General features: G+C 42.3%; 1 protein-coding gene across 1 annotated transcript in view; it reads left to right on the plus strand.

The window, feature by feature from the left end:
- Positions 1-22,542, plus strand: part of FBXO36 (F-box protein 36) — a 71,077-nt gene that overhangs the window by 44,343 nt on the left and 4,192 nt on the right. Inside the window, exons 2-3 of the mRNA XM_061636873.1 lie at positions 697-805; positions 16,039-16,211. Coding sequence (XP_061492857.1) covers positions 697-805; positions 16,039-16,211 — 282 coding nt within the window. The remainder of the gene's footprint in view (positions 1-696; positions 806-16,038; positions 16,212-22,542) is intronic.

A 22,542-nucleotide genomic window follows, 5' to 3' on the forward strand; every position in this document is an offset into this window, starting at 1 on the left:
AGCATCAGAATGGCATGGGGTATTTTCAATTTATTATTGTGGAATGCAAAAAATCCACACTAGCTATAGTATACAGCCACTCTTGTGGCTGTATAATTTGAACCTAAAGGTGTAGGCCCAAGTCTTACTGTTTGCCTCCTAGGTCCTATATAGTAAATGTCTTTCTGCAAGAGCTTCATTTGTTTCTGGGGATGGCAAAATAGGGATATTTAAGGCCAGTGACAGCTTCTTAGATATATCAGTATGGCTGTATTTTCCATAAGTAAAGAGAATGGTGTTATTTTCCCAACCACTTGGTTCTAATGAATGCTTAAGGCCTTCAGCAGTAACCAAACACCATTTTTCTCTTTTTGATGCAAATGGTTACATAGCTGAGACATTCCATGTTCTGCCTGAGATCCTAAACGGAAGGGTTTTCTCCTTTTAAGCATATAAATATATAGTACTGCTGATGAGGGATCTCTTATTGTTATTGGATCTGGTTAATGTAGAGTGCAATCCTGTGCATGTTTACTCAAAAGTAAATCTTGGTCTGTTCAATGGAACTTTAAGTGTGCATAGGATTATAACCTTTGGCTCTCAAATATTGGTTAATAAAAGAAAAATATGATAAAACCCAGGAATATATAAAAATATTCATCATGAACTATTTGAACCAAATGTTCTTTAATACTTGTCAATATTTTTCATTCATAGGTAATTTTCAGGTGGTGGAAAATTTCTCTTAGGAGTGAATTTCGTGAAGCAAGACCTGGGGAACTTAAAGAATCTCATGAAGACTTCTTGGATGATCCCTCCCTCCAAAGTAAGATACCAGAAATACGGTCTTAGTCTGATGGGTGTGCCCATCAATCATCTGTATGCATTTTTGCATGAGACCTAATCTGTAAATGTGACATTTCAGACCATGAAACACAACCCTAGTTTCCTTATCAAAGATGACAGTAAGTAACAATGCTAGTAATTTGGCTTTCTTCCTTCAAAATTGTTTTGTTTTGTTATTTTTTAGACTTTGAGAAGAAATACTCATTTCAGGGGATGAAATTTATATCATCTTGTAAGATTCATATTCAGTGGTTTTGAAACACACACCTTCTGGTTTTGGTGGCAACCTCTTTATCATGGCCTTTGACACCTGAGACATATATTTTTAGGACCCACCCTATTTTGTGTTATTAGGTTGTTTTTGTTTTTAATGCTGTATTTTAAAATTGTTTTAACCCACCCTGGGACCTTTAGATGAAAGGCAGGTAATAGACAATGATGATGATGGAGATGATGATGATAATCTCCTTCAGCATGTGCAGATGCCTATCCCTAGTTTTTTAAAAGTTCAAAGTGTTCTTACTGACTTATTTTCTGAAGGCAAAATAATTCTTATGTTAAATTTGCTAAAGAACAACGATATTCTGAAATGAAAGTAGGGATTTGTCTCCCTCCAACTTGTGGAGTTGTATTTTCCACTTTAGTATCCTTAGGTGAACTTTTACTCAGGTTTTATTCCATGGCTGACTCACATCAGGAGTGAGGCCAGCATGATCATTTCTATTTTTATTTTATTTAACAATATTTACATCCATTAAACATAATAATAAATTATCAAGTATAGATAAGATCATCAGATTTTAAAAACAAATGTACATAATAAAATTACAAGTATGGTTAATACTTGTCTAAACCAACAGGCAAGATGTTTTTTAAGATGGCACTGCACAGGCCCAGCATTCCAGTTGGTGCCATCACCATGGGTGGGCAGGCAATGAGCCCACCAACTAGTAATTGGTGGGAGGCAGGCACCAGCAGGAGACGTCCATTGAGGGCAGTTTGCCCTAAGCCCCCCAAATTCTGGAGTCAGGCCTTCTATCTGCAGGCCTGCCTGCCTGCCTGCCTAGTTATAGAGGTATGAAGAAACAACAACTTGAAAACAGAAATGCTTGCACAGCTAAGATATTCTTGCTGGAACTTCTGCAGACCTCTCCTTCCCTCCTCAATCAGCCTGGCAATAGGCTTCTTTCTCTGGCCAGCTTCTCACTGGCAAGCTCTCCCTCTCAAGCCCAGCTGCCTAGCTCTGAAGTAGCGTTGCAAAGAGAAGAGTTTTAAATGAGTCATGGGTGCATTTATCAGTATCTAATGAGAGAGAGATGTTAAAACCTTTGTCCTTAGCAAACGATACCACCCTCAACAACCACCAGCAGCTCACCTTCCACTAAACTCCGTTTCTCCTACAATCCTCCCACACCATTTTATATCTTAAGGACCCAGAATATTGCTAACACTTGTTCTTCTTGCTCACCAATAAAGGATTACTTTAGTACTGGGGTGGGAGAAGCTTTTGTCTTTATTGAAAGAGTACCTACATTAGGAAGGAGTTTTGTTTATCTGAAATGGTTAACAAAGATGGCCAGCAAGCCTTCATGGGGAGTGCCTAGGAGTAGAATGCTGGAAGCTTTAGGTCACTATTTTGCTCAGCGAATGCTGAAAGCAGCCAGACATCTCCAAAGACTAGAGTGTTAGGGCTCATCCAAACGGAGCGGGATAATCCATGTTTTCTATATCCGGTTTGTCATCTGACAGTCCTCACTTTGCCTGTTTGTTCGCTCTTTTTCGATTAAAAAAAAAAGCTTTTTTTGCGCCCGCACATGCAGTGGGAGGACCCATACTTCTTATCGCTTTTTCCCAGCTCCGCCCATAACACTCCCCCCTATCAGCCAATTGGTCCACAAAATATGACGTATGCTCCTCTCCCCCTTTGCAACGAAGCACAATAAGAGTGCGAAAGTTTGAATTTCCTGTGGCTGTGATGGAGTTTCTTGCCACTCACCACTCTGGAGCAGGACCGGCGGGGGGGGGGGTGTCTCCAGGTGCTTATATGCCAATAATTCCTGTATATATATATTTTTGCTTGTATTTGCGATATTACGCAAAAACGAATGTATGTGTTTTTGCCTTTATGCATAGTAAACATTCTGGAGATACACACGGCTGGCAATTCTACCTATTTCTCCAAAACTGCGTGTCATGAAGGTAGACCACCAATCTCTATAGTTGTTGGTGCCCGAGACGCTGTAGCAAAAAACGTTGGAACGTAAGAGCGCAGAAGTTTGGAGTTCCTGTTGATTTGGTAATAGTGGCTGTAATGGACTTCACCGAGTTTTTGGCTCTTTTACAGCTCCACTTACAGCTATTACATTTCTGCCTTGTGCAGTTGAGGGCAGCCGGAGCCCAACGGGCACCTGGACAGGGTCCTGTGCCACCCTGGAGCCCAGGAACAGCAGGAGCCTGAGCAGCACCCGAGCCATGCTGAGCTTCCTCGGCTCCTGCGGGGTGGTGGTGGAGGAGGCTACTTCACAGCAGCTGCACTGGGGAAGGTTTGGGATAGGAAGTGCCGCAATGTAGCAAGCTCAGCGCGGCAGGAGGTGGCGGTGGCTACATTTCCCCCCCTTCTGGCAACACTGTTAACAAGCCAGGGCTTGGAGGAGGGGGATCTCCGCCTCCCCCCCTCGGACCCCCTCCCACTCAGCCCCCAAAACCTTTTGCACACACACACACGCGTTGGACCCTTTCTCCACTTTGAAGTGTTCCCTCTGATAAAAGAGACCTGCAAACCACTTATCTGACAATAATTGCTGTATTATTGCTTTCATTTACGATATTGTGCTAAACTGAATGTGTGTATTTTACTGGGGGTAAACACGCCCGGCAATTCCACTTATTTCTCATGGAACTGCAAGCAAGTAAGGACGTGTCATGTTAATGGAGAGCACCCCCCTTCTAACAGCACCAATTTTTAATGGGGACCCTCCAAAACTCTGGAAAGGGAGGGGACACAGAGGAGGAGGAGGAGGGGAAAGAGGCGATCGCTGCAGCCGCTCCCGCCTCTGCCTTGCGCCTGCTCACTGGCTCGTAAATTCAAATTTCACACTCTTGCGTCCAAGCGCAAGGTCCAAGCGCGAGCAATAGGTTCCAGAGGGAAGGATCGGCCCCAGGCCCAGCAGAAACGGCAGTGGCAGGAGGAGAGGGAAATGTGTGTGAGAGAGAGAGCAAAAGGGGGGGAGGCCCTGGACTCGCACCACCAGCAGCAGCCCCCAAGAATCAAGGGATCCAGCAGCCTCGCGGGGTTCCATAGCTAGGAAAGGCTGCTGGGGGCTGGGTGGGAGGGGGTGCGAGGGGGGAGGTGGAGATCCCCCTCCCCCAAGCCCTGGCTTGTTAACAATGTTGCCAGAAGGGGGAAAATGTAGCCACCACCACCTCCCGCTGTGCTGAGCTTGCTACATCGCAGCACGTCCTATCCCAAACCTTCCCCAGTGCACATCAGTACCTGCTTGTGTGCAAATGCGGAAATGCACATTTCCACATCTGGGAAGTACATGGCTCTGATTGATTCAGTTTCCCAGGCTTTTCCAAGCACATTCGTGCACATGCGCACAAGTGAAAATCCATTATTGGATGGTAATGACGGAAGGGGTACTGGGACACGCCCAAGGTCCACCCATGGACTGCCTACATCTCTATAAACCATGGTATTGCATCCGAGCCCCTAATGTTGCAGCGGATGCTTACCGGTTTAAAAAAGCAAATCGCATTTGTCGCGGAAATGCCAAAGCAGATTTAACTGTGTGAAAATGCACAAAAGCGTGCGGTGTCATATGGACGACCGAAAAATAATGAATACACAAAGCGATCATGTCACACATTATACAGTCGTCTGGATGAGCCCTAAATGTTAGCTGCCCTGTCTGCAGCCAGCCAGCTGTAGGAGAACTGGTGCTGTCTTGCCAGTCCTTGGGTCCTGCAAAAATGCCTTATTATTTATGTCATTTATGAATCACTTCCTATGAAATACCTCAAAGCAGTTTCAAAGTACAATAAAAATATTTTTAAACTAGGGGCTTTGCTCCATGCGCACTTTGCATGCAGCTCCCTTCCCCAGATCATCAAGCCATTTCCCCCAAACAAGGCACCTCCCCCCACCTCAGGCGAGCCTCACAGGAAGGCTACCCTGGCCAGTCGCTTCACAGCTTACCCAGACCACCCTCTTCTGCTCATTCCCCTGATTTCTGCCTGGTCTTGCCTCCCTGCTCACCCGGTTCATTTCCCTCCCTCCCTCCTTGCTTGGTTGCTGGCCTTGGTGGTTGCAGCAAAACACCATTAGTCTCTCCCTCTCTGCCCAGTTTTGCCTCCCCACCCACCCTCCTTCCTTCCCTCGTCACTGCCCACTCTCACCTGCTTGCTCTCCTGCTCCCTGCCCGGTCTCACCTCCCTGACTGCCCATCCTCTTCACTCGATCCCCAGCCTCTGCTGCTACCACTGCCACCACCATGTCCCCATGTTAGAAAAAAGGTTTCACCTGACTAGAGTGATGCCTTACAAAAATATTATATAGTAGGATAGGAAATTACCTATATAAAAAGTTTAAAAATTGCCTATATAAAAACAATTAAAGCAATTATGTATATAAAAATAATTTCACATCCAACACAGATACCAACTGAGATAAAAATATCCACTTAGAAGGCATGTTGAAAGAGGAAAGTCTTCAACAGGCACTGAAAAGACAATAGAGATGGCACCTGTCTTATATGTAAGAGGAGGGAGTTCCCAAGGGTAGGTAATGCCCCTATAAAGGCCCATTTCCAATCCAGAAACAGCCATAGATGTCTTACCAGCTAAACCTGGTAAATGGTAATCCTAGCCACTGAAGTCATCTGACTCTTTAGTGACAGAGATGGACCCAGGAGTATTCCCAGACTCCATACCTGCAGTTTCATATGCACAGATGTGGGTGGGACAGCAAACTAAAGCTAAGCAAAACAAGCTGTGAATGGTTTGAACATAAGTGAGTCAGAACCTGGTTTGTTCAGCAAACTTTGACTTAAGCAGTGTACACATGATGTTTTCTTCTAGAATTAACAGAGACTAAATACTTGTTTTTTCTACATAGTCCACACACTTTGTACTGTAGATCTATTGCATATTTTTTTACTCTAAAAAGGGCTTCGCAAGAAACTGATTTCATTCTAAAAAAAAAAGCTCATTGCAGATTGATTCTGCATTATTTCAGTGTGTCCATTGGAGAACATGAACATTGGAGAACATAAAAGCAAGGCAGTCCTGGCAATGGGTGTGTGTGTCTATAGCTGCCCAATGATGATGTAGGCACATACCAAGGTTGCAATCATCACCTTCTCCTTCATTCACCTGGGGCATGTGCAGGGAGGAAAAGGTATGGGTAACCTAATCAAGGGAAGGGTTTCCAAAAGTGTATCAAATAACCACACCCACCTTCATGAACAGCAGGATATGGAATCAATCTAGATTGAAAGCAGCATGTTGAGGATGAGCATGAACAATTCCAGATTAAGAAAAATTACATTTATCCATGTTCGTGTATATGCAGTCCTACTATTACTTGCGAATGAGGCCAGTTTATGTGCTGCATTTGAACCTTGTTAAACAGCATGAAATGTGTGTTTGCAGTAGCACTATACTTGTGGTTTAGGAAACTGAGCTTAGTGTTTTCGTTTGTTTTTAATTTTGCATCTTTTACTAAAAACAGTTAAAATTTCTAATAAAATCAGTAAGTGCTACTAAGTTAGTTAGTTATGTATTGCAACCCAGCATTATGTTCAAGATGGTATCATATTTACCTTTTTCCTGTAAGGAATAATTTTGGGACAGTTCCACCATATGTGAAGTGAGTCTGCATCTGGAACTCCACACTAGCCTGTTCGCACACTAAGATCATTTTAATGTTAATGTTAATGGTTAATGTTTAATGTTTATGTGAATGTTTTAAATTCTCTTGTTATTTGAAATGGATTTTACTGTAACATTGTATTTTAACTTGTTTTGTACACCGCCCAGAGAGCTACTAGCTATGGGCGGTTTAAAAATGAAATAAATGAAATGAAATGAAAATCAGACAATAGCGTTCTCTGAATACCACCTCTGTTAGAGGTGAGGCTTGCATCTGCAAAGGAGAGGGCTTTTTTCTGGTAGTGATGCCCCAATTACGGACTGCCTTCCCCAGGGAGGTTTGCCTGGCACCAACTTAAAAGTTATCTTTTAGGCACCAATGTCCCAAGGTTATCTGAGAGCCAGTCTGGTGGGAGGCAGAAAATACAGGTTCTTGCAGGCCGTACACTGGTCCATGTAGTGCAGTTGACAGGCAGCCAGGGCCATGAAATCACAGTTCTGAAAGAAAATTTTACTATCACTGTGCACAATTTATATGCATTTTTGCTTTTTTAAAAAAAATCTCCAAGTTTAAGAAACCTTAATTATGTCTAAACATTTGCTGAAACTGAGAGGGAAATTTATGGATTTGTGAACAAGGTTATGACAGGGTTAACAAATGAAGCCAATGATAGTGTTTTGCATGAGTTGTTGATAGAGGAAGATTTTATTCTAACTCTGTGGTACAAAGTACTGAAAACCAAGTATTCCATAACCATTTAGCTAATTTTATCTCTAGTTTTTAAAGTTATCAGTTAACATTTGACTTGCCTCTCAGTAGTTGGTCTTAATGTTATAGATTTTATGTGTCTTGTAATGCAGCAGGAGATTCAAAAATAAGTCATTGTAAAATATATGTTTATTTGTTCCTCAATCAAAGATAAAATAAAATAAATTAATTTGTCAGTAGAACATTGTCAGCCATTATCTTACATAGGTGTTTCCAGCCTGTAGTATAAAGCTTCTGAAACAAACCATTTTAAATAATCCGGAACTGATAATGGTTTTTAAATGTCCATAATAGCATTGAAACATCACAGAGAGAAGCAACCACATTTAGTGGCAGTTATGCACTTGCTAATTTATGCCTGGTTTCAGGGCATTGTCATGCTATTTAATTTGATTTTGCATTTGATCATCTGTCTACAAGCCTTGTGAAATTTATTATTCTCTACACATCAGCATTTCAGTAACATTCAGGCAGCGGTGTGTATACCTTGTTTCATGATTTAAATTTGAGTCCACTGATGTATTTTGTGTAAATGCTTAGCACTTAATGAGTATACTCTATCCTAACAAAAAATAATAAAAACGAAGGGAGTCCTTCCGTAAGTCCTTCTGTCAGAGGAAGGGAACTTTTAAATTCACCTCTGTTTTTTTAAAAAAAAATATGTATTTTTATTATGTATTTGTCAGTAGCCTGACAAAATGCTATTCGACCAGGTGTTTAGGATGGCAGCTTTAAGTTAACAATCAGATGATTAAACAAAATAGGTATGTTTTGTTCATCATAAATATCATCTTGGAAAGACGGTTAAGGAGAACAAATTTTGTACTCTAGAACACAGTCCTAGGCATGCCTACTCAGAAGTAATACCTGTTGTGTTCAATGGATGACTAGCAAAATATCTGTATTAGGACCAACTAAAAAAATTAGAAAGTGAGTAAGCTTTTTGAATACATCAAACTTCACGTTAAGTCAAAAAGTGGGCAGGATGAGAAATTTTTCATTAGTCCTAACAATTTCTTTTTCTTTCCCTCTCTATCTCTCTCTTCCTGACTTTTGGTTTTTGCTTAGCACCTGGCCTTATAATTAGTTTTGATTAGGGTTGCCAGGTCAGAAGCATCCCAAAACCTGAGATTTCAGGGGCAGGCCCTAGTGATGTCATAGGGGGCAGGCCCTAGTGATGTCATAGGGGCAGGCCCTAGTGATGTAATTAAACATGATACATTAAGCATCAACCACATCACACAAACAAAAACAGTTCTCTGATTTGGAAGTTTCCAGGTCCAGCTGAAGTGAAGGGATCATTCCTTCTCGCTTGCTTAGAGAGCCTGGGTAAGGAATTTATAATCTAGCCTACTTGCTTCTGGCAAGAAGGGTTTAAGTGCCCTCAGGCCAGGCCAGTCACTAGAAGGCCGTTGTAGGAAGAAAGGAGCCTAGTGTTGTGGAGATGTTAGATGGGAGCACTCAGGAGTAAAGATGGATACTGCTGAAGGCTGCAATTCTAAACACACTTACTAAGGGACTAAGTCCTGTAGAACTCAATGGGACTTCTGAGTAGATATTCATAGAATCATAGAATAGTAGAGTTGGAAGGGCCCTATAAGGCCATCAAGTCCAACAACCTGCGCAGTGCAGGAATCGAAATCAAAGCATTCCCGACAGATGGCTGTCCAGCTACTTCTTGAATGCCTCCAGTGTCGGAGAGCCCACTACCTCTCTAGGTAATTGATTCCATTGTCGTATGGCTCTAACAGTTAGGAAGTTTTTCCTGATGTCCAGTCGAAATCTGGCTTCCTGCAACTTGAGCCCATTATTCCGTGTCCTGCACTCTGGGATGCTCGAGAAAAGATCCCGGCCCTCTTCTGTGTGACAACCTTTCATGCACTTGAAGAGTGCTATCATATCTCCCTCAATCTTCTCTTCTCCAGGCTAAACATGCCCAGTTCTTTCAGTCTCTCCTCATAGGGCTTTGTTTCCAGTCCCCGATATTCCTTGTTGACCTCCTCTGAACCTGTTCCAGTTTGTCTGCATCCTTCTTGAAGTGCGGAGACCAGAACTGGATGTAGTATTCAAGATGAGGCCTAACCAGTGCTGAATAGAGGGGAACTAATACTTCATGCAATTTGGAAACTATACTTCTGTTAATGCAGCCTAATATAGCATTTGCCTTTTTTGCAACCACTTCACACTGTTGGCTCATATTCAGCTTGTGATCAATGACAATTCCAAGATCCTTCTCACATGTCATATTGTTAGGATTGTGCTGTTGATAAGGCTTGACTAGGGATCCTCTGCAATGATATCCATATCAAAACAGAGTTGGCAACCCCCTGCCTGGAATGCCCTGCCTGCCTTTTAACATGGCTGCTCCAAACTTCTTTACAGTCGTGAGTTGACCCTTCACTCCAGAGAGCGGTTTGAGAAATGAGTAAGAGTTAAGAAGATTCTCTACTCTTTCCCTACCTACTCTGTGGGCTGCTATAAACTCACTTTGACAGCCAACCCAATTCCAATGAGTAATAACTGACAGAGAGAAAGCACACATGGTTTGGTCTACCTTCACAGGCAGCAGCTTGGGAACAACACACTTCCAAATATGTGAATTCTCTTTTACCACTATTGGGCAAGAAACAAACCATCATGCAAATAACAAGGTGCAACATCAGTGGGTTGAAGGGGGTTGTGCTGACCACATGGAACCACTGTTGTTGCTTCTATGGCTGTAAGGAAATGTCAGAGGTAGATGAATGCAAAATAAAAAATAAAAAGACAGTGATGATTTCCTAAATGCAGCACCATACCAACCACAAAAAGATTCCTATGAGTAGGACAGAAAACTCAGCATCCCACAACCACTCAGGGTTCCTAACCAAAGCTAAAATATCCTGGCAGCCAGTCAGCCAAGATCACAGAAATCCTCATGCAGCACAGCCAGGGGCTGCAGTTAGTGCAGAATGCTGCAGCACGATTGCTGACCTGAGTGAGACCCTATTAGCACATAATACCTCTGCTCTGAAATCTGCACTGGTTGCCAATTTGCTATCAGGCCAAGTTCAAGGTGTGCTTTCCATGTTACAGGTTCCACATAGTATGTGTTCTGTTCTTGTAAGAAACCAATCCTTTAGTATGGCAGTACCTATGCTTTGGAACTCCCTGTCTATTTACATTAGACAGGCGCTTTTATTATACTCATTTTGGCCCCTGCTAAACACATTTTTGTTTCGGCATGCCTACCCAGGCATGTAGAAGCTATTATGTTTTTTTATCTGTTTTTAACTCATTGTTGGTTTTTTATTACTTTGAATGTTTTAACATACCTGTCTTTAACTTTTTCTAATAATTTTATTGTTTTAATTCCTTTTATAAACTGCTTTGAGGTTTTTTATAATAGTAATAATAAAGCGGTATACAAATATTGTAAATAAAATACATAAATAAATTTTGGAGTCACTGTGGCCCTTGGGTCTCTTTCCTTTTTTATACCAAGTCAGGACATTTGGTACCATCTATCTCTTTTAAAATTGTTCTTTTCAATGCATTAATGAATGCACAACATACTAGGGCCGATCCGCACCATGCATTTAAAGCATTCAACATACATTTGAAGCAAATGAATCCCATCACAGAATCCTAGGAACTGTAGTTTGTTAAGGGTGATGGGAACTAAAACTGTGAAGGGAAAATTACACTCCCCAGGATTCTTTGGGAGAAGTCATGCACTTTAAATGTGAGTTGGATGTGCCTTAAATGTATTATGTGGATCTGCATTACTTTATAAACTTTGCCTGCATATAAATCATTTTAATTAAATTTTCAAATGGAAACAAACTACAAAGTTTACTGCGTGACCATGGGCTACGCACCATCTCTCAGCCTAATCTGCCCCTCAGAATGAAAACAACAGGGCGACCATGACCACCCCAAGTAAGAAGGGCACATTTAAAATGTAGAGGAAATAATACTTTGTAAATAATGTTAGGGTGACTTTTAGTTCCCACCAAGGCTGGGCTTGCTCACCTTACTACCCCGAGAAGGAGTGCGAGCAGTGAGGATTCCAGTTACCTGCTTGGATGTTCAGCCAGATATCAAGTAAAGACACACGTACACTTCTTGATCAAAAGTGGGTCTCAAGCTCACACAGACACGAGAGTCTGGCAAGGAAGAGAGCCCTGTTTATTATCTGTTTCACCATTTTATAGGTTTCTCAAGCAAAAATATTAACAGACGGAATACATCATAACATAAAAGGAGAAATAACAAGCCCAAACTACATATCACTTGTTGTATTTCAAAGCCAGGATGTTGTTTCTTTGGAAATCAGGAGTATGAACAGTATTCTAAAGTGAGACAATGTTAGGAGGGGCTTGGATTGACGCTTAGGGATCATAAACATGAAAACACATACATATAAAGGGTCACTCTAACTGCTACAATTTTAATGGGAACTATGGAATTGTTTTGCTGATTTTGCAACAAAAAGATATGTGGGCGTGAAATGAGGTAAAGGGCAAGGAGAGTAGAACAGAATGTAGCTATCTTCTCAAAACAATGCTGCAGCCTCGCAGGCACCTCTGAGGCTGGGTTCCCACGCAAGGGAAAACGAAACCCAGGGAGCTTAAGCTTTCTAGGTTTGCCTATTAGAGTCTATGAGGTTTTAGTTTATTCAGGCCCTGGGTTCAATTATTCCCAACAATAATAATTTACAACCATAAGTATGAAGAAATATTTATATAAGCATGAATGTCAAAGATTATTATTATTTACACAATCTGTAAAGATATTTATAGTGCAATCCTATGCATGTTTACTCAGAAGCAAGTCCCAATGTATTCAATGAGGTTTACTCAGACAGGAAAGCATGAACAGGGCTGCAGTTCATTGATAAGGAACTTCACTTACCCAATCCAAAATTCAGAATCATGCCACATTAATCTGTTTTGCAACTGTTTTATACTTGTTTCATGGTTACTGGATTTTAAATGGCTTTATTTCTTGAGGTGAGCTGCCTTGGTTTCCAGCCCTACCTCACAGGGTTGTTGGAAACATTCCATTTACACATATACAGTGGAGATGTAAAAATACATACACCCCATATAATACTTTATTTTCAAAACCAGTTGGCCATTGTAGAACATTTTTAAAAAAATAAGTATTAGTTTCCTGCCAAATAAAAGCAATGACACCTAAGTAAGTCCTGCCTAACTGTTTAAAAAAAAAAAAGGATCGAAGGGGGAGAGAGATTTACAACACAATCCTTTTCTATGTTCACTCCAAACTCCAAACTGATTTTTAGCACAATCCTAACCATGTCTAGTCAAAAGTAATTCCCACTGAATTCAATGGAGTTAACTCCCAGGTTTGTGGAATTAGCATACTCCCAGAAAAGCTTCATATTGGGAAGGTTTTCAAAACTGCCCTCTTCAACAGTCCAGTAAAATTTAAACTTGTTTGACTCCTTAATTAGAAAAGTATAACACTGCAGCATATACACTTTTTAAAACTTCTGTTCAAAAATTATTTGAAAGATAAAATGTATAATATGCCACTTTTGAAAGTAATTAAAAAAACCTGCATGTATACTTTTATTATAATTATAACTAAAATTGTTTACTGTGTATGTCCATCAAGATCCTGCTGTGATCTTCTATTGTAGTGCAATCTTATGCATGATTACTCAGAAGCAAGTCCCAATTCTGTACAGAGAAAGTAGTCTTTATGCTGCTGAAAGCTATATATTTACTGAATTCCCGATATGCAGGAAAAGGAAGCTGGGTTTAGCTATTGCCTGGGGTCAATAAATCTTGTCAATCACAACCCTGACTTCACCTATTGGCTTAAAATCTGAAAGGGCAGGGATTAGAGCAGCTGGTACTAACAGAAGTCGCGGGGGGTGACATTTTGGTTTATATCTTTTGAACCTAGAAACTTAATTTTTTTAAAAATGAAAGCTAAGAGTCCGGAGATTAAGGTGACTCAACCGGAGACCCGGAGAGGACCCCCAAAAACTGGAAACTCTGGGCAAAAATCGGAGACCTGGTAACCGTAGTTTTGATGTATTCAGGTCACTTTTTTGTGACTTTTAGGAAGTTATGCTACTTTTGGATTAAACTCTGTGAGTTACAGTGTATCCTTGAATCCCAAACTGTGAGACAGATCTCTGAATTGATATCTTATATAGCATAGGTGGGGAACCTTTGGCCACTGGCTGGATGAGACCCACGGGCCTTTCCCATCCAATAGGAGGCTTTTGGCTCCAATAGGAGGCTTTTTTTCAAGCCTAATTGCTGCATGGAGGGAGCTTAATGGTATGACTATACGTGTACAATATTTCAGGATGTATGTCTGTGAATTAGGAGTATATTTGTATACATGTGAATTTCCATATATGGTACAAGAATGAGAGAGACTATCAGGTACCTCTTCCCTCTACTAGAGGTAGCCCCACCCGCTTTGGCCACTTCCACTTCTGTTTTGGCCTCACCCACCACTGGCATGCAGCCCCCAGAATATTGGCCATGAGGGAGTTGGCCCACAGCCTAAAAAAAATTCACCATCCCCATTGTATAATAATAGCAAACTTATTTTCTAATTTAGTTTAATTTAGTAATAAATAAATAATGTTATCTGAATACTGACCCTTCTGTAACCAAAATGGCATCATCAGCACACAAGGATGAGGTACCTGAGGGAGCACTAAGGTTTGGAGTAGTACAAAAAAAAGTTTAGGAAAAACAAGAGGAGGAGAAACAGAAAAACAGACCAATGATGACTGAGAATGCTCAGCGACCATAAAACATTGAGTGTATGTTGTGAGTGGGAAAATGGGAAACCAGGAGGAGAGGTAATGGAATGGAGTATCCTAGAAAAGGGCATGGCTGGCTGGAAACTTGAATAGAAACAATCTACACTGCAACTGTTTTAACCCCAATTGTTACACTGCAACAATTTAACTCTAATTGTTACAAGAATGGGCATGCACAGTTGTACTAAAACTGTCTAATCTAGTGTGGATAACCAAAGGCCCTTGACCTAATTTAGTGCAGTTGGAAAAGGATGATGGCAGAGAGAGTAAAGGGGCTGCCCCACTCACTTTTGGTCTTAGTTCTACCCACTGTAGGCTTTCATTCTGTCCACCACTGGCTCTGCCCCCACCTCTTGCCAGCATGCTGCCCCCAACAGATTATCCAAAGGAATACCCTCAGTTGTAAAAAGATCCCTCACTGTTGATCTAGTTCATCATTGTCTCTTGACAGAGGACAACCCTGCAAAGGTTACTAGATGGTGATGCTTACTGTTTGTATCTTTTTATCCCCATCATCTAATAATCAGTTATGCTACTTCTGAGAATGACATTTCATGACTAATAGCTGTTAGTTGAATTGTACAGTCCTTTTTACAAAACCAGTGTGGTGTAATGGTTAGCGTGTTGGACTGTGACCTGAGATACTAGGGTACTTGGGCCAGTCGCTGTCTCTGAGGCTGACCTACCTCACAGGGTTATTCTGAGGATAAATGGGAATCACATACATCACCCAGGCTATGGTCTGAATGGCACATGAGGCCACTACCTTGTTGAAGCTAAGAAGGTCTGGGTCTGGTCAGTGCCTGGATGGGAGACTGCCTGGGAACCACATGACTGCCTTGGGTTCTATGATGAAAGAGAGGCAGGGTGTAAATGTAATAAATAAATAAATAACTTTGTAAAATGTAATTAACATATTTAGAAAAGTTACCCTCATGCCATCAGTGCAGGTTGCCATTGTGGGGTGGAGGGCGGCCCCATACAGTAATGGGCAGAGGGATTCTTCTTCCCCCAACACTCTGGATCTCGCACGACAGCCCATAATTTCAGGTGGTCTCGTGAGAGTGCAAGAGGGGTGGGGACATGCCCAGGCCTATAAGAAGCCTTGGCCTGGCTACTACTGGCCTCTTTCTTCCTGTGCCAGCTTGCCCACCTACCATCCTGTGATTTTAGTGCATCACTCAGCTGGTTGACAGGACCAGATAGGAATTTTTCCTCAGTCAAATTGGCTCTCAGTTGAGTAGGTTTCTTCACCTATCCCTCAGTGATTGCTGTGCAGTTGTTAGATGCTCATTTGCTTTTGTCACAACTTAGGTGGAAATGGCATTGGACAGGATCAAACATAAGAGGGACCCTCATAAGAGTTCTAGTAGAGTACTCGCTGACCACACCCCTAGCTCAGGAGGGGCCTCATCTCATCCAGCTCACAACTACACTCCACGTTTTGGCCAGTGGGGATCTCAGGCAGTTGCCGCCTCACCTGGGTCTTATGCTGGCCAGCTCCCAAAAATTATTCCCAGCTGCCTGTTGGGCCATCTCAACATTCCCTCAGTGAGGGCTGCCAGAATGAAAACAGATCCTTCCCCTAGCACCATGCCAACCCCACTTGCTTGCTTTAATCAATAAAGTTGTGCCCTGTTTTCATCTGTAAACATTGTTTTTTTCCCATTGCTGATAGGGGGAGGATGCACAGTGCACCTGCCTCACAAATGGCTGGTCCTATGAAACACAGTATAAATCTTTCTGGTCTTTGTTGTTTTTGTTTTAAACACAGTTCAAATAGCCATCGTGTTTGGAGGAGATACTTTGGATCATATCTTCAATATGTGCCGAGGTAATTTTGATTTCCTAGTGCGACTTCCTGACCCATTGCTTCTGTACATTATGTCCTATTTGGATCTTGAGGATATTGCCAGACTTTCTCAAGTATCTCACAGATTTGAAACGGTAAGAAAATTGTTTAAAATGGCTTCACTTGCAATTTAGTTTCAACATAAACTGAGATGTGTGTCTTCAGGCCATGTCTGTGTAATGATTGACTAATTGTGTGCCTCTAAACATGTTGAATGACCAGGAAGTCCCAACTAGTGACTAGTTATAGTTTTATGCAAGAGCATAGAAAGAAATAAACATTTTGAAGATCTGGAAATGTTACAGTATTCAGCAATAGAAGATTTGAGTCCTAGGGCGCAAAAGGCAACTCATTATGCAGACAGCTTTATTAAACTGAGTTCATCCAATAAAGTGCTTTGATGTAGCACTGGTTATCATAATATTTTCACTTGACCTTGTTCTAGATATGTTTCCTATCCTGCGCTGCATTTTACCTCTGTGGTTTATGCCTCCTTCTGTTATATACCAAGTTCTTTGTATCTGCCTATCATAATTTTGTTACCTTGCTAGATGGGATATAATTAATAATAAAGGATTTACTGCTTCCCTTCCTATTTTTCATTAGTTAGAAGTGAATTGCATTGTGCTCTGGTTTAAAATGCTTGCATATGACTGACTTAAACAAAAGTCCACCAGAGGGAGCCAATACCTAATGCAAAAGAGACATTCAAGTAAGGGCATTGGATTCTTAAAGGAACTTGTTCTGTCACTTTAGCAGCCATATAACAGATTCATGCATGTTTAAATAAGGAGAAGAAAAACCCAGGGCCCAAAATATCTGGAATTCTACTTTTCATCCTACAATTTGAAATCACTAGAACAGATTTGCGGTGGGGGACATAGTGGCATAGTACTTCTTTCTGTAGACTATTTTAGTATATCATATTCCATTTACAAAGTGCTGTTCCAATCCATAATTTGGGTAAGTGAAAAAGTTTAATTTACTGTGCATTTTTATATGCCTACTCTGAAGTAAGGAAACAACAAATTCTGGCACTGCAGCACAGACGAGGGTTGCAGTCCAGTAAAGCAAAGAAAAAAATGTTCCATGGTAATTTCAGCTACAATTCAAACCAGCAATTTTAAATCCATGATTTAAATGGCCAAAAAAAACAGGATGCCATCTGTTTCCTAAACAAAAACACATGCTTGTTGCTTGATAGTACAATTAAAATATGATTTACATCTTATTTATACTACATTAGAAGATATTCCTTTTATATAATATAGTAAAAAAAATACACACTATTTTAGTAAATTACACATGATGCTTCTCAAATTCAATCAAAACCTCACTCTCCACTTACATCAAGCTGCACTGGTATGGTAACTAGAAGTCAGTTGCACCAGCAAAGCAACATGTTCATTGCATTTTTATTTCAAAATGTATGTTTCTGTTTTGGCCTGTTTTCACCCATAAACATTGTACTTTTTACATCTACTTCCTTCAAATTTATTTTAATGGTTTTCGTCAAAATCTGGGAGCATCTGGGTGCTTGCTGCTCACTCCTTTGGGTTGCTTTCCCTCGAGACAGCTGAAGTCCCTGGTAAGTGCTGCAAGGACTGGGACCCCCTGCCTGGCCCTTGCTCCAGAGAGAGGCTGCAGTCAATCTTGCAGCCTCTTGCATCAGCTGCTGGCTGGGTCAGGAGGCATAAAAGCCCTGCTGCCCTTGGGAAGCCCCTTAGGGAGTCCTGAGGGTGAGGGCACTACCCCCCCCCCTACTATTACCTTTTTTAAAAAATTGTTTTCTGTTAAACCAATCTAGAGGAGATTGGTGGTGGGGAGGGCATGTGGTGCATGTGTAGTTCCTGCACAGGGTGGGAGCCTGTGCAATGAACTAAATGATAGGAGAAAGTCACCAGATGCCTTCAGAGTGAGAGTCTGTAACTGGCAGAAGGCTGGCCCTCCCTGGGTGTGAGACAGGAGAGGGAATAGATGGGCCCTGTGTGAAAAAGTTTGAATGGGTATGACTGTTCCCAATTCTCACAGAGGCTTACTAATTGGTTCCGGCAGGTTTTGTTGGTGGGCTCGTGTTGGGTTCGTATCAGGTGTTTAGGAGGAGTCTTAGTAAGGAGGGCCATGGGTGATGCCACCCCAATTTCAGTGATCACGGGTATGGGAAATATAGCCATGGGGATGTGGTGAATTACCATAGAAGACGAGGACAAGGCTATCTGCGCCTTGTTCCTTGCTGCCACTCCTCTCATGGATGGGTTCCTCGTTGCTCATCTGCTGTACCCACTGGCCTGTGTGTGTTGTTTAATGCCAGATTGTTACACAATAAGACCAATCTCATCCATGATTTGATTGCGGATGAAGGTGCTGATTTGGTGTGCATTACCGAGACCTGGGTGGGTAAGCTTGGAGGAGTTGATCTGACCCAGCTTTGTCCACCTGGATACTTGGTGCAACACCAGCACAGGCTGCAGGGATGGGGGGGGGAGTTGCTGTGATCTACAGAACTCTTGTCACCAGGAAACCACTCTGTCTTGGAGCTGGCTGTGAGGGCCTGCATCTGGTGTTGGGCCAAGGAGACAGTAAACTAGGGTTGTTGCTGGTGTACCATCCACCAAGCCCAGCAGCTTCTCTGACTGTGCTGGTGTTGGAGGAGCCCACAACGATAGTGCTGGGTGATTTCAATGTCCATACGGAGGCTGCCTCTTGTGTTCTGGCTTGGGACTTCATGGCCTCCATAACAACCATGGGGCTGTCTCAAGTTATCACTGGCCCGACACATAGGGCAGGGCACACCCTCGACTTGGTTTTTGCTCCAGATGGAGGAAAGGGTGGTCTGGAGATGGGGGGGTGGATGTCACCCCATTGTCATGGTCAGATCACTTCATGGTGAAGTTTAGACTTATGGCTCTGATCCTTCCTTGCAGGGGTGGTGGACAGATTAAGATGATCCGCCCCTGGAGACTAATGGAATCTACAGGATTCATGAATGCCCTGGGGGAATTCCCAGTAGATAGAGCCGGTGACCTTGTTGAAGCCCTTGTCATGCTGTGGAACAGCGAGGTGCATTGGGCTCTTGACATGGTTGCCCCTGAGCGCCCTCTCTGGCATTGTGGAGCCCGCTTTGCACCTTGCTACACCAGTGAGCTAAGGGCAATGAAACAGGCTGGACAACGGCTAGAGCGCAAGTGGTGAAAAACGTGCTGTGAGGCTGATCGGGCACAAGTAAAACATCATAACCGTGCCTACTGTGTGGCAGTGAGGGCAGCGAAGAAGGCCCGCTTCTCTGCCTCCATCGCATTCTCAAGTAGCCATCCAGTGGAGGTTTTCCGTATTGTCAGGGGTCTGTTGACATCAATTTTTTTTTAATTGTTTTAAAAAATTTAAACTTTTTTTAAATTGTTTTTTAAAAGATGTGTTTTAAATTTGTATGTTTGTTTTTGATGTTTTTAGTTGTTGTAAACCGCCCAGATAGCTTCGGCTATGGGGCGGTATACAAATACAATAAATAAATAAATAAACTCCAGGAAATGAAGTTTTAGACTCTTCAGGGGCCCACTGTGAATTGTTTGCAAGGCACTTTGAGGGTAAAGTTGCTCGCCTCCATAGCATTCTTGATGTCCCATCCACATCAACTATAGTCCCCAGTGAGGTGTCCAGTGCAACGTCTGCTGCAACGTCTTGGAAACGTTTTCAGTTGATGTGGCCTGATGAAGTAGACAAGGTGCATCCAGCAACGTGTCCTCTCGACCCTTGCCCTTCTTGGCTTATTAAAGCTTGTCGAGGGGGTTTGACTGAGTGGATCCAAGGTGTGGTCAACGCATCATTGCGGGAGGGAATGGTTTCAGCCACCTTGAAAGAGACGGTGATCCAACCGCACCTGAAAAAGCCCACCCTGGACCCATTGGTTTGTGACAAGTACCAACCGGTTGCAAATACCCCCTTTTTAGGGAAGGAGATTAAGAGGGTTGTGGTGCAGCAATTGTAAGTACTCTTGGATGAAACAAATTATCTTGACCCATCCCAGTCTAGGTTCAGGCCTGGTTATGGGACTGAATTGGCCTTGGTCACCCTGATGGATGACCTTTGTCAGGAGAAGGACAGGGGGAGTGCAATCCTGTTATTCTTACTTGATCTCTCAGCGGTTTTTGATACCATTGACTATGGTATCCTTCTGGGCCGACTTGGTGAGATGGGTATTGGAGGCACTGTTTTATATTGGTTCCAATCCTATCTCCAAGGTCGCTGTCAGAGAATAGCACTGGGTGACTGTCTTTTGGCCCCCTGGCAGTTGTGCTGTGGGGTGCCGCAGGGTACCATCTTGTCCCCCATTCTGTTTAACATCTATATGAAGCCCTTGGGAGCGGTCATCAGGAGATATGGGGTGAGGTGTCAGCAGTACACTGATAATACCCAGCTCTATTACTCCATAACATCTGAATCGGGAGAGGCTGTGCAAGCCCTGGACCGCTGCCTGGACTTGGTGGTGGGCTGAGGGAGGGCCAATAAACTGAGTCTGAATCCTAGCAAGATGGAGGTGCTGTGGGTTGGTGGTTTCCGAGTTTGGATAATTGGTCAGTTGCCTGCTTTAGATGGGGTCGTACTTCCTCTGAAAGAGCAGGTTTGTAGTCTGTGGGTGCTCCTGGATCCAACTTTGTCGCTAGAGGCCCAGGTGACCTCCATGGCTAGGAGTGCCTTTTACCAGCTTTGGCTGGTAAGACAGCTGCGGCCATTTCTGGACCAGGATAGCCTGACCACTGTTGTCCACGCAGCAGTAACCTCCAGGATGGATTGTTGTAATGCGCTCTATGTGGGGACTGCCCTTGAGGTTGGTCCAGTAGTTGCAGCTGGTGCAAAATGCGGCTGCGAGACTACTCACTGGGGCAGAGTATTGCCAACATGTCACTCCACTGCTGAAAGAATTGCACTGGCTGCCCATTTGCTATTGGGCCAAGTTCAAGGTTCTAGTTTTGGTGTACAAAGCCCTTTACAGCTTGGGACCAGGATACCTGAAAGACTGTGTTATCCCTTATATACCCAGTCAATCACTGGGCTCTGCAGGTGAGGGCCTCCTGCAGATACCATCTTATCAGGAGGTCCGTTCTGCACAACATAGGAAACTGACCTTTAGTGTGGTGGCACCTACCCTGTGGGATTCCCTCCCCTTAAATATTAGGCAGGCACCATCTCTGTTATCTTTTCAGTGCCTTTTGAAGACTTTCCTCTTTCAACAAGCTTTTTAAGTTGAGACCTATCCACAACTGTAGAATTCCCTCCCCTGGAAGTCTGCCAGCCGGTAAACAGTAGTAGATGTTTTGTAGGCATTTGGTTGAATTGAAGGCAAGCCCGGGATTGGTTTAACAACAGTATTTTCTGTTTATTTTTCTGTCTCATATTGAAATTTTGTATAGGTATTTTAGATAGGTTAGGAAAAAATAAATATAAGGATTTTATAACAGAATTGTCCTGTTCCTCGCACTAAGAAACAGGTTCAATCTTTTTTGGGGTTAGCAGGTTATTACAGAAAATTTGCACCTCATTTTAGCAGTATTGCTACACCTTTGACTGACCTGTGTAAAAAGTTCCAGCCTATGCGTGTGAATTGGACTGACAAGTGTCAGCATGTTTTTGATGCCTTAAAAACTTCGTTAGTATAACACCCAATTTTGAAAGCTCCTGATTTTTCCATTCCTTTTGTTGTACAGACTGATTCTTCAAATTTTGGTCTTGGAGCTGCTTTGGTTCAGAGAGATGCTAATGGAGATTTGCACCCTATTGCATGTCTCAGTAAAAAAAATTGATTCAGAGAGAATGTAATCTGGCTACGATTGAAAAAGAATGTCTTGCTTTGATTTGGGCCCTTGAGAAATTACGCCCTTACTTGTGGGGACGTCATTTCCACTTGCAGACCGACCACTCACCTTTGTGTTGGTTGGCAAAGATGAAAAATTTAAACTCTTGAGATGGAGTCTAGCCCTCCAAGATTTTGATTTCACAATTTCACACATTTGTGGGCAAGATAACGTGGTAGCCGATTCCCTATCATGCCCCAGAAGATTGATTTTTTGGTTCTGATGACCTTTTGCTTGTTTGGACTCTGATTTTATGGTTTTAAGATGTTTAACGTGGTTTTTTGGATTTTGAATTTGATTTTATGGCTTATGACCTTTGTTTTGCTATTGGACCTGATTTTGGATTGCCCATTCTTATTCTTCTCCTTTTATTCTTTGAAATAAAGTTATTTGGTAGTGTTATTTTTTGGGGGGGTACTTTAGGGGTCCTTTTTTCTTTTTAAGACTTTTTTCTTTTAAGTAGATCTTGTTAAGATTTTCTAGCTTTTTGGAAGTTCAATTTTTTAGTAAGGCATAAGTCAAGAGGTAGCTGTTACACTTGGTGCATATATTCAAATGTTTCTTTTTATTAAAGTTT

Source organism: Rhineura floridana, chromosome 7 (genome assembly GCF_030035675.1).
Source record: "Rhineura floridana isolate rRhiFlo1 chromosome 7, rRhiFlo1.hap2, whole genome shotgun sequence".
NCBI classification, from domain to species: Eukaryota; Metazoa; Chordata; class Lepidosauria; order Squamata; family Rhineuridae; genus Rhineura; species Rhineura floridana.